General features: G+C 44.2%; 1 protein-coding gene across 1 annotated transcript; it reads right to left on the reverse strand.

Annotated features, from left to right (window-relative positions):
• Window positions 1–200: 200 nt before the first annotated feature.
• On the reverse strand, window positions 201–18112 carry LOC124151626 (deleted in malignant brain tumors 1 protein-like). The gene is made up of 16 exons (XM_046524185.2): window positions 18014–18112; window positions 16669–16774; window positions 15644–15800; window positions 13160–13341; window positions 12752–12896; window positions 11155–11333; window positions 10367–10517; window positions 9018–9190; window positions 8092–8236; window positions 7271–7434; window positions 5764–5933; window positions 4554–4695; window positions 3281–3483; window positions 2022–2144; window positions 795–1054; window positions 201–497 (listed from the first exon to the last, which is right to left on the reverse strand). Exons 1-16 carry the CDS (start codon window positions 18038–18040, stop codon window positions 251–253), a joined length of 2574 nt encoding a protein of 857 aa, XP_046380141.2. The 5' UTR covers window positions 18041–18112; the 3' UTR covers window positions 201–250.
• Between the last annotated feature and the right edge of the window lie 900 nt (window positions 18113–19012).

The raw sequence follows: 19012 nt of genomic DNA on the forward strand, positions 1-19012 counted from the left end.
ACTACATTCTTATACAATGTTAAAATGCATCTGCATTTTGAAAAAACATCGGAATATAAAAAAATATGTTTAATTTCGATCAAAAAGACATTTTTTCTAAAGTTTCATGTCATGGGTACTTCTTTTGGAATTGTAAATATATCCCGTATTGAACTTTCAAACGTGCACCGGAAAAAGCTGAAACATTTTTGACTACGGGATAACTTTCATGCTATCTTTATTTCATATGTTGACATAATGAGAGCTAACTTCATACAATCTGAAGACGTTTTGTTACAGTGTAGTCTGTGCCCTTCAGGTTGGAGATGTGGCGTTTCCTGAGCAGAGTGTTGCACTTCCAGTTGCACGCGGACGTGGCGTCCCCTGGAGTACAGAACTTGACGTCACAAGAGAGATAGACCGTGCTGTACCCTGCGTAGAACTCGAATGCCTTGAAGTGGAACAGTGTGGTGGTAGGGTTCTCGTACACTACGTGGGTTTCCTTGTCAGACGAGCACCTGCAATGTTCAACAACTAGTAGTGTTATGTCTGGCAGATTCAGCCTTCAGATGGCAGGGTTTGTTAGAACTTTTAGAACAGAATATGAATCACTTAAGAAATCATTTTAACCTTACAGATCATAATGAAAATAAACGGACGTGTTCATGACAACACTAAACGTACAGTTAAGGCTAAAATGTGTCAAAAAAGCTGATTGTAGAGCTTTCAGGTATTCTACTGAGTTTTCTTTCGACATATCTGACCAAATATTAGGTCTTCAACGTCAAAAATAGTATAAATATTATCCAACTTACCCGTTTCGCACCAAAGCGTATGATATGGTGGAGTTGGGATCTGGCTTGCCAACACAGCTCTGTATCCTCATTGAGACGTTCCAGTTGCCCTTTAGGTTGACCTTGACATAAAGGTCATCTCCGAGCTTTGCTCTGATTGGATCAAAGCTCATCTCGTTACGAAGCGTGGAGTCGTTGTACAGGTGGATTTCGGCTGAGTAGTCGGATGACAGATTCCGGAAGTAGTTGAACTCGTTTTTGACACTGTACTGCTGGTTTATCTGAAGAAATGGGAGAGAAGGGAGCACTTTGAGAAGTCAATACTACAGCTCTTCGTGTCAAAGTCGCATTTCATTGAGACAAGTATCCAGTTCTTGTGAGAATCCGTCAGCCGGATGATGATCTCGACAGCCTCTACTATTGTTAGGGGCGGTCGGGTAGCCGAGTGGTTTAAGCGTTCGCTCGTCACGCCGAAGACCCGGGTTCGATTCCCGACATGGGTACAATGTGTGAAGCCCATTTCTGGTGTCCCCCGCCACGATATTGCTTAAATATTGCTAAGAGCGGCATTAAACTATACTCACTCACTCTACTATTGTTAAAACCGTGCATATCCTCCAAGTCATGCGTAGATTCTTTTATTTGCATGTTATGGCGTCACGCACATTTTTTAAGGCACGACTGTGTTTGGCAGAAATCGTAGAGTTCCGTACGTAATGTACTAAATCCCGAGTAAGGTATGTGCCGAAATAGCGCCAACGTCACAGCGTCAGACATTGTGTTCAGAACGCAAGGACAGGGGATTCGTTTGAGGATTTTGTGACATTAATGTGTGGGAAGAAACATTGTAAGGACCACGTGGATCATATTGAGGAACGAGGAAGGCCTCGACATTGCTAGTGACTCCCCGAATGATAGGCGACTTTTCAAGTTTTTAAAATTTAGTGCTTTGAAAAGAGAAACATAAGAAATTCAATATATTTTCACAAACACGTTTTTGTTATGAAAAACAACACACACATACACACGCACATACTCACACATATATACACATCCATACACACATACACACAAATACACGTAAGCACACATATACACACATACATACACACAAACCGACATATATACACAAACATATACACACTTACATATACACAAACACACATATAAACACACATACACACACGCGCACACATACACACACACACACACACACACACACACACACCAAGACTGCACGACACTGACCTTCCTCTCCCTGATAAAGGCGCACTCCATATCCACTCTCCAGCGGTGCTCTCTGACGATTGGACCACTACCAATTTCCTTGTAGATTAGGGCGTTGCGGTACGTGACGTACGTCGGGTCGATCTGCAGAAATACTACTCATGCTACTCTACGTCTCATATCTTTTTCACTTTCTGATCTCAAGTGTTCAGCAAAATATAAACGCTGCGTGAAGTCAAATGACCAGACCTAAACACATTTTAGTGCTTACAGACAGCAGAGATACGGGTGACGGACAACGCGCAGGTATAATCATTTGAATTCAACCAGTTGAGACCAGACACGTGTCTTCATCTCATTGGTCAACGTACAGCGGAGGCATACATGGAGCTTATTCTCACTTTGCTGAGCGTACTTGCTGGACGCTGCAGCTTTCAACGCCGGTAATGTGACCGTTTTCTTTATGGCATTAAACTGTTCTGTGTAAGATTACCTCTAATGGGAGAACAACCGCGTGTAATAACTTGTATATATGTACACATGTGCATTTTAGCTATTCTCGTTGGTCAAACGTGATTGATCATTTGAACCCATATGACGTCACATTCCTTCATTGTTGCGAAGAATATGATACTACGTGATCCATTGTTCATGACGTCACGTATTGATAACATTACATCATTTAAACAACAGGTTGACGCTAATGACGTTTCTCTGCAGGGATTATAGTCTTTTCTTTCTTGAAAAGAGTGAGTGAGTGATTGGGTTTAACGCCGCTTTTAACAGTATTCCAGTTATATCACGGCGTGTCAGCTTAATGTGGGAGGAAAGCCCGAAGTGATGCAGGTCTCAGACGTTTACCACTTCGGTGAAACCCACAAGCACGGGTATGGTGCTGACAAACCTAGAAACATAATCGGGGCGAACCGGGATTCGAACCCACAATCATAGGTTTCTGGCGTGTCCAAGGGACGCAACTCTGCACAGCGAATCGCGGCGCCTTAGACGACTGGGCCACCCGTGCCCCCTTTTCTTGAAAAGACGAGGGACAATATACAGAATAGCCTACTCTATACACTGAAATTAGGATTATCTCTCCCTCGTGAATGATTGATGAATGATGATTACGCCCCTTGCCTTGGTTGTCCCCATTCCCTCTTTTTTACGGACAGGTACTTTGTAATTACTCATACTCGTTGATAATTCTCTAAATAGTTTTGCATGAACATTGCTAAAAAGTATTTAACATTTCAAACAAGTTTAACTAATTCCCCACTTACCGCCCTATTAGTGTAGCACTGAGAGTGGGGGTTATTGATGCTCCACGTGTCTCCAGCATAAGATCCCGTGCAACCCTCGTTAACCAGCGAGATGTAGGCGGGATTTGTGTCCGGGTACAGCCATCTTAGCTGCGTGATGTTGACTTTAATGTCCATGGCGGCGTCGGTGCAGGTCAAGGACACCGTACTCTCTATGGTGACAGCTGTAGTAGCCAGTGGATCAAATGGCTTGGGTTATTATTATTATTAGTAGTAGTAGTAGTAGTAGTAGCAGTAGTAGCTACGGTGCCTTTGTCCCCTCCACACCTTTGACCCCTCCGCGTGCAGCCCAGATAGTAAAGGGAACTTGTCGAACCCACTAAGAACTTTCCTAAAGATACGTAGACTCCCCAACACTGCATCCTCCTGTATTGCCTGTATTGTCAGAAAGTCTGTATTCTCAATGGAAAGCCGGTCATTCTCCCGATCTGTGCTTACTTATGATTGACTCTCCAACACCCCAGCCTCCTGCACTACCCAGATTGTCAGAAGGGCTGTATTCCTGGTAGCAAACCCGGGTTCTATCAAAATGTCAGTCAACAGATTTGGAGGCGCCAAACCGAAGGCACAGAGACCAATGGGGAGACGGAGAACTTGGTACATGGGGTGCAAGCGTGACATTTCGATAGCGAGGTCCGCATATTTGCCATGTTTTTTTACTGAATCTTGTCAATCACATTGGTGTCAATGACTCTTCCCCCAAGTAAAGTGATTGATCTTCTACCTTGCGACATTTCAGATGAAGAATGTTGCATTTGTCGAGTCAAAAGGACATGCCGATAAGGACTCGTCAAGGAGAATTTTCTTTTTAAGCGAGTCCATTGGCAATAAATTCAAGTTCACCTATATAAAGGAGGTGAGTAAGGGGTGTTTAGGATCTGTGCTGAGGAGATCCAGGATGATAACCTTCCTCCTTGCTAAGCAAAATGCTTAAAGGATTTAGTGACAAACAGAAAAACAAAGGACGTAATGAATCGCCCTGAGATATTCCTCTTCTGAAAGAAATGGGTACCGAAGTCACCGCCTGCTCCCGCGAATACATCACAATTTGAGTTGACCAGCAATTCATAAAAGACTTGAGTAAAACGAGTAGTCGGTCAGGGAGGTCAATACATTCCAGTGACTTCAAAATCCATTCATAAGATACTTAGTCACATCGCAATATTTCAGCCATATCGTGACTACATCTCAGACGTGCACGATAATCCTCGAGAACACAAAGATGTACCCTTACCTTCCCATCTTACGTAAAACATCCTTGAGCCACAACACTGCGATCTGAACCTAATGTAAACGTCCTTGTTGAAGAGGTGTTCTCCTGGCGTGGCGCCGCCTTTGTAGACGGCAAGAGGCGCTGACAGGGGGTCCTCCTTGATCTGAGGAACAGGAAAACAGTATTACTATTGTAGAATCTAGCTAGAAACGGGACCCGTGAACATCAGGGGTAGGATAGGTCTTCAGAAACCCATTCTTGCCGTAAAGGGCGACTATGCTTGTCGTAGGAGGCGACTAACGGGATCGGGTGGTCAGGCTCGGTGACTTGGTTGATGCATGTCATCGATCCCAATTGCGTAAATCGATGCTCATGATGTCCATCACTGGATTGTCTGGTCCAGACTCAATTATGTACAGGCCACCGTCATATAGCTGGAATATTGCTGAGTTATACCTTGGCAGAGACGTGTTATTATGTTTGTTTATTTCTTAAAGCTGCACTCGGCAATATCCAAGCTATTTTGTTGTTGGTTTATTGCTTTAATCCGCACTCAGCAATATCCCAGCTAGTGTTTTGTTTGTTTGTTGCTTAAAGCTGCACTCAGCAATATTCCAACTATTTGTTTGTTAGCTTGTTGCTTAAAGCCGCTCTCAGCAATATTACAGCCATTTGTTTGTTTGTTAGTTGCTTTTAGCCGCATTCAGCAATATTGCAGCCATTTGTTTGATTGCTTGCTTGCTGCTTGAAGCCACACTCAGCAATATTCCAGCTATTTGTTTGTTTGCCTGCTGCTTAAAAGCGCACTCAGCAATATTCAAACTATTTGTTTGTTTGCTTGTTGCTTAAAGCCTCACTCAGCAATATTGCAGCCAATTGTTTGTTTGTTAGTTGCTTTAAGCCGCACTCATCAATATCCATCATGACATCATGAACATCGATCTACGCAATTGTCATTTATAGGCGGACTATTCTAGGGGACCGACTATTTGATCTTCGGAGGTATGTGGGTGGGTGGGTGGGTGGGTGTGGGGAAGGGGCTGTACTTTTGATCATGAATATATTCTTTTATTTAAAACTATGATCTCTTTTTTATAGAAAAACAACTTGCAACAATATAAATCTTGTTTTTTCAAGAATTACTTTTTTCGTTAATCGTGTAATAGTGCTGAGTACTGCGTTAAACAACCAACAATGTCCACCTGGAGCATCCAGGTCGTCTGTACTGTACCTCAACCAGGTCATTAGCCGACAGTCTGAAATTAGTAAACCACAGCTTGTAGCGCTTGGCGGAACCCTGTGGGCTGATGTGGTACAGACAGTCAATGTTGTTAGAGGCGCTGCCTGGGTACCCGGGAGAGGGGATGCTGCCTGAGTCCGATCTGTAGGTGTCGCCACAAGCTGAGGAGAAAAGACCACAGTATAATCAAGATTGATACGAGTGTGTGGGGTGGATGTACGTGGCTACATACATGAGGCCGGTGCATCGCTCAGCACCAGTGAAGATCCGGGTTGGAATAGGTCTTCAGCAACCCATGCTTGCCGTGAGAAGAGACTATGCTTGTCGTGAAAGGCGACTTACGAGATCGGGTGGTCAGCCAATAAGTCATCTCTTACAAGACTGGCCGCCTCCGTGGTCTAGTGGTAGAGCGTCCGCCCGGAGAGCGGAAGGTCCGGGGTTCGATCCCCGGCCGCGTCATACCAAAAGACGTTAACAGATGGTACTTGCTGTTACCTTGTCTGGCGCTCGGCATTAAGGGGCTAAAACAAGGACTGGTCAGCTCGGAGTCAGTATACTGTGTCTGAGTAGGGTATTCATGTTAAACTGCGGCATGGTATCTCAGTGAGCTAGCACTATAAATCGGCATCAGTCCGGACTAGTACAAGCAGCCACACAAACTCACACTCGTACATGCACGTCGCTATATGTGCAATAATCTTGGACGCGACGTCAAACCCCATTTCACCTCACCTCCTCTCTTACAAGACTAAAATTGTAAGCCGACATGACGAGATATACGGGTTACTTTCTTGACCTCATGTGCAATCACCTGTGGAGATAACGGGACCCCGGTAGCAAACAGAATCGGGCTAAAGGGAAGCACGGGTTTAAGACGTTTACCTCTTTGGGGATACCCGTGAACGCACTTAGAAACATAATCGGTCTGGATGTTGGATTCGAACCCGAGATGATAGGTTTCTGGTACGCATTATGGCGCAGTTCTACACAACGAAGTAAGGTGCCTAAGAGGGCTGAGCCAACCATGCAATCGAAGCATCAGTACAAGCACATAACACAGTTAGGGCACGGGTCGCCTAGTCGTCTAAGGCACCGCGAGTTGCGTCCCTTGGGCACACCACAAACCTATGATTGTGGGTTCGCATCCCTGTTCGCCCCGATTATGTTTGTAGGTTTGTCAGCACCATACCGAAGTGGTTAACGTCTGAGACCTGCATCAATTCGGGCTTTCCTCCCACATTAAGCTGATACGCCGCGATGTAACTGGAATAATGTTAAAAGCGGCGTTAAACCCAACTCATTCACACATAATAAAGTGAGGTAGCGAGTATGGTTTTACTCCGCTTTTAGCAATATTCCAGCAGTATCACGGCGGTATCACACATTGTACCCTTGTGGGGAACCGAACCCGGGTCTAAGGTGTGACGAGAAACGCTTTAACCACTCGGCTGCCCTACCTCCACACACAACACGGTCTCTTAACACCATAACGACTCACTGAAACATCGGATAGCAGCATGGATGGACTTAGTGTTGACGACCGGAGCAGAGATGGTGCACTGGGATATGTGTTGCCTGGCACCCGAGCACACTAAAGTCGAGATGGTACTGTTGGTGCCCCTCCCGAACGTGTTGCCAGGTAACACCTGCGGCTTTGTGTTCCTGAAAAAAATAACATTCTCAGCACATGGTTATCTTGTCTTTAATAAGAATCTATCATGTATTTGTTTCATTTACGACATCTATGAAACCCCCAGGGCTGAAAATGAAACGTTCCATGTTTGATTCCTGCAATGGTTCTCTTATAGATGACCGGGGAATTCCGATGGCCGCCATATTACAAGATTGATTTCTGCCCATTACACGAATAAAATAACATGACTATTTTTTTAGATAGGTAAGCTGTTTTGTAATGTCAAAGGTTACTTTAACATATTCTGGGCTGGGCTGTTTTTCTAGAAAAAAAAGAATATTGTTCAAAAAAAATGTTTTTATTTTATTATCGGTTCACCGAACGTGCTGGCTGTACCAAAGAAGGGTGTTGCAAGGCAGGACATGCTTACTCATGTCAACACCTGTTGTCATCACGGATTTTCATTGATCTATTAATTTAATTTCAGCACCATTTGGCCCTTTAAGCCCAGTGGAATATGTTTCGGCAGATAATCGAGACTGGTTATTCTCTGGCGTTGAATTTTACATTTGTGAAAAATATTGTTCTGCTCCTGCTTGAAGAGAGAAAAATGAATGTCGGTAATAGGTTATCGAAAAACTATTGTTTCTAAAATAATTGCCGGTCCCCCAATGATGTGTCCTCACTGATATCCAACAGAAGCACAGAGGGCCGAGGCTTCTTCAGTCTGCACGGACTTGTTGTCAACAGTCGCCCAGGTTCCAGACTGAAGGACCTCCACAAGACCCCCCAGAGGCTTCGTGCCACCCGTCAGCTGGACTTTGATGCCTCCTGGAACCAACACAGAAATGCAAGGATGGATGGATTAGTTGAAGAAGAATACATGCAGTAAGCAATGAGGTTCCATGCAGGAACTAAATGTACTGTGCCTATTGCCTGTATCCTGGGCTTATGGCTACACCCTTGAATAAGAAGACTTTATAAATAAGCTGCGTACGTCGATTTAATGCCTCCTTGTTCTATTTACTATTACCTGACATTACCAACAGGTTTCGACCTGTGCTTCCCGAACTGTCTATGTGTGTGTGCTTGTCTTTGTGTGTAAGTAAGTGCGTATGTTTGTGTGTGTGTGTGTGTGTGCATAGTGTGTGTGTGTGTGTGTGTGTGTGTGTGTGTGTGTGTGTGTGTGTGTGTGTGTGTGTGTGTGTGTGTGTGTGTGTGTGTGTGTGTGTGTGTCCAGGTCCAGCCGTCATTATCAGTGTATTAAACGCACAGCTTTATGGATAAGAACTTCTGGTATATAACGACCTATTAGAGCAGCCAAGCAAACCAGATGTCGATAGCGTGATCACCATTGATTGAACACCATTATGTTTCGAATAAAAGTGACAAAAAATTGCAATTTAGTTGAATAAAAGTGACAAAACTCGACGATTTCAGGCGACCCTTGCGATCCATATGAGACACTGAGTATGTTTTCTTCTATTAAGAGACTTAATCTCACTAAACCTTTCTAGGACTGAATATCCTAGTTCCTCTGCAGGGTTAAAGTGAGCTGAACTTTCACGAGCTAACAAGGCCTTAATGTACTGTTTGCGGGTGTCCTATTTACCTGAGCAGTCTAGAGCAGCAGTGGTGGGGGGGAACGCGCCACAGTCATAACTGTGTCTCATCCAGTAGCCCAGGCACTGGGCCAGGTTCGTCTCGTTGCCGTGACACGTCAGGCGGTTCAGGAGAACACGTGTACTTCCCTCGGGCATCGCACTCATCACCGCTCCGCCGTACCTGACACATGGGAACATACTCATGGGAATAAATAACGGATCATCGGACCAGACACGTGTACTTCCCTCGGGCATCGCTCTCATCACCACTCCGCCGTACCTGACACATGGGAACATACTCATGGGAATAAATAACGGAACATCGGACCAGACACGTGTACTTCCCTCGGGCATCGCTCTCATCACCACTCCGCCGTACCTGACACATGGGAACATACTCATGGGAATAAATAACGGAACATCGGACCAGACACGTCTACTTCCCTCGGGCATCGCTCTCATCACCACTCCGCCGTACCTGACACATGGGAACATACTCATGGGAATAAATAACGGAACATCGGACCAGACACGTCTACTTCCCTCGGGCATCGCTCTCATCACCACTCCGCCGTACCTGACACATGGGAACATACTCATGGGAATAAATAACGGAACATCGGACCAGACACGTCTACTTCCCTCGGGCATCGCACTCATCACCACTCCGCCGTACCTGACACATGGGAACATACTCATGGGAAGAAATAACGGAACATCGGACCAGACACGTGTACCTCCCTCGGGCATCGCTCCCATCACCACTCCGCAAAAAAAATTATGTTTTGTTTGTTTGTTGTTTTAACGCCGCAATGATCCAGCTCTTTGACTACCAGACAATCTGATGATTAATATTACGAGCAACAACGTACGCTAGCGGAGATAATAACATTAATCGACCACGTCGTCCATCCGACCGATCTGATCCACTAGTCGCCTTGAGCAACGAGCGCATGTTGTCGGGGATCTATTCTATCCATGAATCCCCACTTGAGTAAAAGAGCTTATGAGGGGGGAACGTGACAATGTTAACAATATGCACAACTCACGACTATATTCTGTGACATGTATACACCGAAACCCTTCTACCCCGACCGGCCACTAGAACGTCAGAACTATGCTCTTGTAGTTACAACATCTCGCGACCGTATGGAAATTCCGAGTGTGGACTTGTCCAAAGCAAGCTATACTTATCGTGAGAGGCGAAATTGACTGATCGGGTTTAAGGCTCTCTTGAGGTGTCATCGTACCCCAGCGTTGACAGTTGCTCATAATATCAATCACTGGAGTGTCTGGTTCCGACTCGAGGCCGCCGGAAATTGCTGACAATGGCGTGAAACAATGCAATGTGACGTACTTGTATCCAAGGTTGGTACATGTGACTTTCGAGTTGGTGGTTGTCCAGCTGTTGCTGCAGACCGGGGTCCAGGCGTGACGGAAGACGCTGTACAGCTCCACCCGTCCCTGCCATGGCTGTACCCCGTCCGTCAGACGCACGTACCCGGCAGCTAAACAAGTTAAAACAAACTATTTTCAACGTTAGACTTTCCAAAGTCATGTCGTTCAAGGTAGATCACAAATATAATGAATAACTGAAAGCTTGATCCTTGTTTGCCAAGTACCATATGATTGCCATCAAGTGGGTTTCAGATGTCGGGATTGGGTAGGCTAGTGGGTTAAGCGTTCGCTTGTCACACGAGTTCGATTCCCCGCATGGGAACAATGTGTGAATCCAAAAGTAATTGTTCCCCTGATGGTGGTGGAATCACTCACTCACTCACTCTCACACACTCACTCACTCACTCACTCACTCACTCACTCACTCACACTCACTGCGGTTACAGCTTCCCATTTCTTTTGCTGTGTTTATCTTTTATTTTGTATATGTCAATACCTGTGGCATTTGTTTGACCCTTAAGAAAGGTCTGCCATTGTGATTTTCTGCCCAGATCTTCTCGGGATCTTGCCATAAGTGCCGACTAATAGGATTGTGATGTTGCTCATTATATCGACCACTGGTTTGTCCGGTCCCGATTCGATATTAAACAACAGCCGATAGAAAGATGGAATACTGCTCATAATACCAACGGCTGGCTAGCCTCGATTAGTTACAGACAGCTTACTGCGGCGCAAAACAACTCTCACCCAACAGTGCGGGCTGACAGCTGATGGCGACGTCACTTGTGTGGTTGCAGGTCGTGTCGTCGTCAAAGGAGCAGAACGCCAGGTCCGGCTCAGTCCCCCTGCACGTCACGTTCTCCATGTGCACTGGTCCTGTCCCCGTCCCATACGACGCTGCCGATGCCACAACAGCACCGGAATGCCTTTAAACAGGTGAGGCGAGGTGAAATGGGGTTTAACGTCGCGTCAAAGATTATTGCACTTATATAGCGACGTGCATGTACGTGTGTGTGTTTGTGTGGCTACTTGTACTAGTCCGGACTGATGCCGATTTATAGTGCTAGCCCACTGAGATACCATGCCGCAGTTTTAACATGAATACCCCACTCAGACACAGTATACTGACTCCGAGCCGACCAGTCCTTGTTTAAGCCCCTAAATGCCGAGCGCCAGACAGGGTAACAACAAGTACCATCTTTTAACGTCTTTTGGTATGACGCGGCCGGGGATCGAACCCCGGACCTTCCGCTCTCCGGGCGGACGCTCTACCACTAGACCACGGAGGCGGTCGCCTTTAAACAGACAAGCCCTACAATATGTTGTATTTTATAACGGACATCAATCCCGTCAAACGATATTTTGGTGTAAATTATTCCTATTCCTGACTGGTCCCAATTATTTCCTATAAAAATAATTATTTGTTAAAAAAGTACAATACAAGCTGAACCTGTTGAATTGTAAAGACACGATATTGGTGGTAGAGTTGATTGTTATACGGTAAACTACGGTTATAACGAACACGCTTACAACGAACTGACGGATATAGCGAACCTACTTTTTTGGTCCAGACTATTTGCTGTAGTTATGCTGTATATATGCTTATAACGAACTACGGTTATAACGAACTAAAATTAGTACTTCCTTTGAGTTCGTTATAACCGTACTTTACTGTATTCTGAAACACTTTTGTGAACGCAATCTCAACAACAAACCCTCTGCAAGAAGTAAAAATTAAATTTAGTTGGCTTTGAATTTTTTGTGGCCGATTGTTATAGTGAAATGTTTTCAGTGAAGCATTCTGTGTGTTGTATTGATCACGGAACACCGTATTAACTCAAGCGACACTATCAAAAAATTTCGAACAAAAAGATGGTTATCGAAAGCATAAACGTTTTGAACTCTTTGGGGTGTCGATAAAACGTAGACAATAACTCGCTGTTTGTTTGTTTGTTTGTTTGTTGTTTAACGCTGCTTTCTGGAATATTTCAGCTGCATTCCAGCTGTAAAAATCGAATCTGTGCGAGACAATCCAGTGACTGACGTCAATTCTTTATTTTGAAACAACAGCGAATAGCAAGTATGAGGTATATAAACATGAAAATATTGAACAACCAAGTATTTAATTGACACATTTCCTCATCCACATCTAGACCCACCGGACATCTGTGGCGCCGGAATTCACTGTGCGAATATCAGATTCTCTCTGATTGTGTTTCTATACTTGTCAGCACAAGACCTGCATCACTCTGGGCTTTCCTCCCACATCAACCCTTGATATAGCTGAGCTATGCCTCAATCCGGCGCCACACCCAACTCACTCACTCACTCATTCTGGACTCACCAGTATCCCAGCTTATCACAAACGACTCGCGCATCCAGAATGGTGAAGCCGACATTACACACGGAGCCCCACGTGGAGTTGGAGAACACCTCAAGTCTCCCCGCGTAGAGTGAAGTGCCACCCGTCAGCCGCATAGGGGTGTTGGCTGGGTAATATCAGAAACAAGTAAAAACTAATCACTCTAAATAATACATTACCGATAAAGGTTCAAGCATCACTTATAAATATGAAATACTAAAAAGATTAGCGTGAATAATTAAAAGTTTATTGTTAACAAACGTGATATCTTTTTCACTTTTGGTGCGGATTGTTAAAGTGTGTTCACAAATTGAAGTGAGGCCCTCTTTTTCGAGCTGAATTCGCTTTTGGTTAAGATTTACGGAAACTGTGACCTTGACCTCTACTGACCTTGGCAGTTGACCGCGGCTTGCCCCCGGACGCAGACAGATTTATCAACCCAGGTGATAACACCCCCTGGACATTGCAGGATGTCAGTCTCGGTCCCAAAGCAACGGGGAGAGTTGGCCATGACGTTATTTTCTAAACTCCCACCAAAGGCTGTCACTGGACTGCTGTAACCCTTGACTTCCCTGAAGACAGATTACACATTACATAGAGACAGAATGAAACTATTTTCAGATATATTGTGTTAATTTGTATGTGATAGAAAGGAGCCTGGATAATCTGTTCATATTCAAACTGAAGAAATATAGACTTACTAAACTACCGTAGACTTGCTTGGGAATGTCGGATGATATTGTTTCAAGGTCTGTATGAAAGACTTGTGAGCCATGAACCTCTCGGTCTAGTCATGCATTTATAATCAAATTGATTTCGTGTAGCTTAAACCAGGCGGTAAACAACTGAAACTGTTGAAATCTAGCTTTGCTAATGTGCAGTAGACGTGCTTGGGGTTATCGGATAGTTTTATATCAGGATCTGTTGCTAGACTACAACATACCTGCATATTGTTGCCAATGCATTGTTCTTTCACTTTAAGGATTGCTGGTACAGAGAGACGCAAGTTGAGGTTTAATGGGGTTGAACGTCACGTCCAAGACTATTGCACTTATGTTGCGTCGTGCATGGACGTGTGTTGTGGCTGCTTTTACTAGTCGGGACCGATTCATAGTCCTAGCCCACTGAGATACCATGCCACAGTTTAACATGAATACCCCATTCAGAGACATAATCCTGACTCCGAGCCGATCAGTCTGTGTTTTAACCCCTTAATGCCGAGCGCCAGGCAGGGTAACAACAAGTACCATTTTTTCACATCTTTTGGTATGACGCTGCCGGGGGCCATTATGTTTATAGTCAAAACTCACTCATTGTATTCAATTTTAATTATGACGAAGCCATTATTTTCACATTCAACATCCACTCATTGTATTCAATTCTAATCACGATGAAGCCCTTGTGTTCACAGTCAGCACTCACTGATTGTATTCAATTTTAATCACGATGAAGCCCTTATGTTCACAGTCAACACTCACTGATTGTATTCAATTTTAATCACGATGAAGCCCTTATGTTCACAGTCAACACTTACAGATTGTATTCAATTATAATCACGATGAAGCCCTTGTGTTCACAGTCAGCACTCACTGATTGTATTCAATTTTAATCACGATGAGGCCCTTATGTTCACAGTCAACACTCACAGATTGTATTCAATTATAATCACGATGAAGCCCTTATGTTCACAGTCAACACTCACTGATTGTATTCAATTTTAATCACGATGAAGCCCTTATGTTCACAGTCAACACTCACAGATTGTATTCAATTTTAATCACGATGAAGCCCTTATGTTCACAGTCAACACTCACTGATTGTATTCAATTTTAATCAAGATGAAGCGCTTATGTTCACAGTCAACACTTTCAGATTGTATTCAATTCTAATCACGATGAAGCCCTTGTGTTCACAGTCAACACTCACTGATTGTATTCAATTATAATCACGATGAAGCCCTTGTGTTCACAGTTAACACTCACAGATTGTATTCAATTATAATCACGATGAAGCCCTTGTGTTCACAGTCAACACTCACTGATTGTATTCAATTATAATAACGATGAATCCCTTGTGTTCACAGTCAACATTCACTCATTGTATTCAATTATAATCACGATGAAGCCCTTGTGTTCACAGTCAACACTCACTCATTGTATTCAATTATAATCACGATGAAGCCCTTGTGTTCACAGTCAACACTCATACATTTTATTCAATTTTAATCACGATGAAGCCCTTATGTTCACAGTCAACACTCACTCATTGTATTCAATTTTAATCACGATGAAGCCCTTATGTTCACAGTCAACACTCACTCATTGTATTCAATTATAATCACGATGAAGCCCTTGTGTTCACAGTCAACACTCACTGATCGTATTAAATTATAATCACGATGAAGCTTTTGTGTTCACAGTCAACACTCACACATTGTATTCAATTATAATCACGATGAAGCCCTTGTGTTCACAGTCAACACTCACTGATTGTATTCAATTATAATCATGATGAAGCCCTTATGTTCACAGTCAACACTCACTGATTGTATTCAATTATAATCACGACGAAGCCCTTATGTTCACAGTCAACACTCACTGATTGTATTCAATTATAATCACGATGAAGCCCTTATGTTCACAGTCAACACTCACTGATTGTATTCAATTATAATCACGATGAAGCCCTTGTGTTCACAGTCAACACTCACTGATTGTATTCAATTATAATCACGATGAAGCCCTTGTGTTTACAGTCAACACCCATTGTAGTCAATGTTCATCACGATGAAGCCCTTGTGTTCACAGTCAACACTTATACATTTTATTCAGTTTTAGTCACGATGAAGCCATTATGTTCCCAGTCAACACTCACTCATTAGGAAAGATGCTCCTGCAGACCACGTCGAGATCCTTTGAGGTGACGTACGAACTGCACAGGGCGCCATATTTACCACTGGGACCCCTGATGAAAACCCGACCTTCCCATTGGTAGGAGCCGCTCACCAGCTCAGCTGACGGGCCTGACGGGCCTGACGGAAGGGTATACATGACACAATTATTATCATTATCATTTACAGATTAAAATATAAAATGCAGCAAAGAGGGTTTGGGTGATCCTGGCACAGGCAGACTGGTTAGGCTCATCAGCAGCTCAGGGCCCTTGCCCCCTCTACACGCAGCCCAGACAACGAATCGGACTTCTCCCAGGAAGTGCTGCCTAGTCAAACCCACCCAGAACTTTTCGGAGAATGTGAAGACTCCCCAACACTGCAGCCTTCTGCATTACCCAGATTGTCAGAAGGGCTGTATTCCTGGTAGCAAACCCGGGTACTCTCCCTATGTCAGTCAACAGTTTGGGAGGTACCAAACCTAAGGCACCGAGAACAATGAGGAGTCGAACAAATTTGGACTTGGTATAGTAGTAGTAGTGGCAGGAGTAGTAGTAGTAGTAGTAGTAGTAGTAGTAGTAGTAGTAGTAGTGAAAGTAGAAATAGTAGTATTGTTGTTGCTGCTGTTACTGTTATAATTATTCCACAAAATCTATTCAATCAAAATGCGCATGTTCCATGTGAAACCATGACAGCTTGTTAGTTGTTGCATCTTTTCCCACCGGATACCCATACACTGCCGAATTATCTGGAACATATTCCCCGTTTCAGTGGCCCATTTTGCTCCACCTGATGCTATGGAATTTAAATAACAATTGTATCTTTAACCTCTTTGTGATGCTATGAACACGCCTGGAAACAACTAGAGAGGGCAGCCCAGGACCGAGGCCTCTGGCGGACTGTTGTCGGCGGCCTATGCTTCGGGAGGATCGATGGGCATAACTGAACTGACTGATGCTATGAACACATAAACTGTAACACTGTACATTTATTACCACGAAGACCTTACTTCCAAGTCCAACACTGGTCTGTCTTGAGGCTCTGTTGAGGCTCTGTTCTCTGCTCTGCCGTACTACCAGAAACACAAGCAGGCCGCTTGCCAAGAGACAACCCACCTGGAACATGAGTGAGTGAGTGAGTTTGATGAAACGCCGTTTTAAACAATATTCTAGTTACATCACGGCATGTCAGCTTCATGGGTGTTGGTTGGTTGGTTTGTTGTTTAAAGCCGCACTCAGCAATATTCCAGCTATATGAAGGCGGTCTGTAAATAATCGAGTCTGGACCAGACAATCCAGTGATTAATATCATGAGCATCGGTCCACGCAATTGGGATCGATGACATGCATCAACCAAGTCAGCAAGCCTGACCACCCGATCCCGTTAGTCGCCTTTTACGACAAGCATAGTCGCCTTTTACGGCAAGCATGGGTTGATGAAGACCTATTCTACCCCGGATCTTCACGGGTCTCTTCATGGGGGAGTAAAGCCAGAAGTGATGAAGGTCTGATACGTTTCCGACTTTGGGGAAACATATGAGGCAGGTAAGGTGCTGACAAACACACCGACAAACACAGGTACTGAGCCGGCCCTCGCAATAAAGCTGAAATAATTCCGATACGACGTTAAATTTTAAATTTTAACCCACTACTGGGCCGACCGTCGTGATATGGCTGAAATAATTCCGATACGACGTCAAATTATAAATTTTAACCCACTACTGGGCCGACCGTCGCGATATGGCTGAAATAATTCCAATACGACGTTAAATTGTAAAGTTTAACCCCCTACTGACCCGACCAATCTAGAATCATTATCAAGGCAAGTCTGGGGCTAACATCCATGGTTATTGGTTTCTGGCACACCTAAGGGACGCAACTCTGCAAAGTGAATTGCGGCGGCTCAGACGTTAAATTGTAAAGTTTAACCCCCTACTGAGCCGACCAACCTGGAATCATTATCAAGGCGGGTTATATGGGGCTAACATCCATGGTTATTGGTTTCTGGCACACCTAAGGGACGCAACTCTGCAAAGTGAATTCCGGCGGCTCAGACGGCTAGGCCATCTGGCGTAAGTCTGGATATATGTAAATAAATATACGTCAAGACCAGAGAACAGCCAATCCGGAAGCAGAAGGCAAAACAACGGTGACAATTATATGAACGAATCATTGAATATCAGTCCATGTTTAGGAACAAGGATCGCATGGACACAGGTGCTATGCATCTGATACTGACCATATATGGTAATGGTCCTTGAAATAATTAAACGACTTGTCGTGGTTATAAGACAGAAGCAGTACCGAATATGCTTTTCGTTTCAAAATAAAGTGTTACTAACTGAAAACACTCACCAAACCGAGGCAAAACTTTCGGATCATTATTGAATTGTCGTTATAATCTTTATCATTATCGCCTAGGAAGGCTTAGTCTTATCTATGGTTTTGTTCGCGAAAAGTGCCATCGACGTCAACAGTCATAATAAGACAGCAGGACGTTTAATATACACAAATAGGGCCTTGTACAGACTATGATCCAATGTACGGCAGAGTTTGAGGGATCCTCAGGAAAAAACCAGTCGATCTCATTAACATCAGATCTTACAGTCTCATACCTCAAACACATACTCCACAGTTCTAATCAATCAGGGGGGCGGTCGGGTAGCCTGGTGGTTAAAGCGTTCGCTCGTCACGCCGAAGACCCGGGTTCGAATCCCGACATGGGTACAATGTGTGAAGCCCATTTCTGGTGTCCCCGCCGTGATATTGCTGGAATATTGCTAAAAGCGGCGTAAAACCAAACTCACTCACTCAAATCAACCATGACCCCATGTACTGCAGTGTCGGGTTTTTTTAAGTTTGAGGGATCCTAGGGAAACAACCAGTCGATCTTATTAACATCAGATCTTATAGTCTGATACCTCAAACACACACTCCACAGTTCTAACCAACCAGTCAGCTTCTAACGTCTCGGTACCAGGGAGTGATGAATTAGTGGGAGCATATCTGATATATGTACATTGAAACCGTAAACAAGCATTTCCAAATATAATCAATCAAGTGAGTGGGTGAACATGGTTTTACGCCGCTTTAAGCAATATTCCAGCAATATCACGGCGGGGGACACCAGAAATGGGCTTCACACATTGTACCCATGTCGGGAATGGAACCCGGGTCTTCGGCGTGACGAGCGCACGCTTTAACCACTAGGCTACCCGACCGCCCCTAATTAATCAAGGATTCGCTGTCACAGTGTTGTGGATATGTCCTTTTCAGCGCCATGGCATGAACACCAACTGTCGGTTGACAATTCTGTCATCCGATCATCCCACCAACGTTTATTTAGAGTTGTTG

This window comes from Haliotis rufescens, unplaced genomic scaffold, assembly GCF_023055435.1.
Source record: "Haliotis rufescens isolate VD_foot unplaced genomic scaffold, xgHalRufe1.0.p SCAF_33, whole genome shotgun sequence".
NCBI lineage: Eukaryota > Metazoa > Mollusca > Gastropoda > Lepetellida > Haliotidae > Haliotis > Haliotis rufescens.

Excerpts from the sequence above, each read along its gene's own strand:
- LOC124151626 (XM_046524185.2), bottom strand. The coding sequence starts at position 18,040 with ATGATCCGAAAGTTTTGCCTCGGTTTG. Across the intron at positions 12,897-13,159 it reads AGCCGCGGTCAACTGCCAAG|CCAACACCCCTATGCGGCTG; the intron begins GTCAGTAGAGGT and ends GATATTACCCAG. Across the intron at positions 7,435-8,091 it reads TGTGCTTCTGTTGGATATCA|GAACACAAAGCCGCAGGTGT; the intron begins GTGAGGACACAT and ends TATTTTTTTCAG.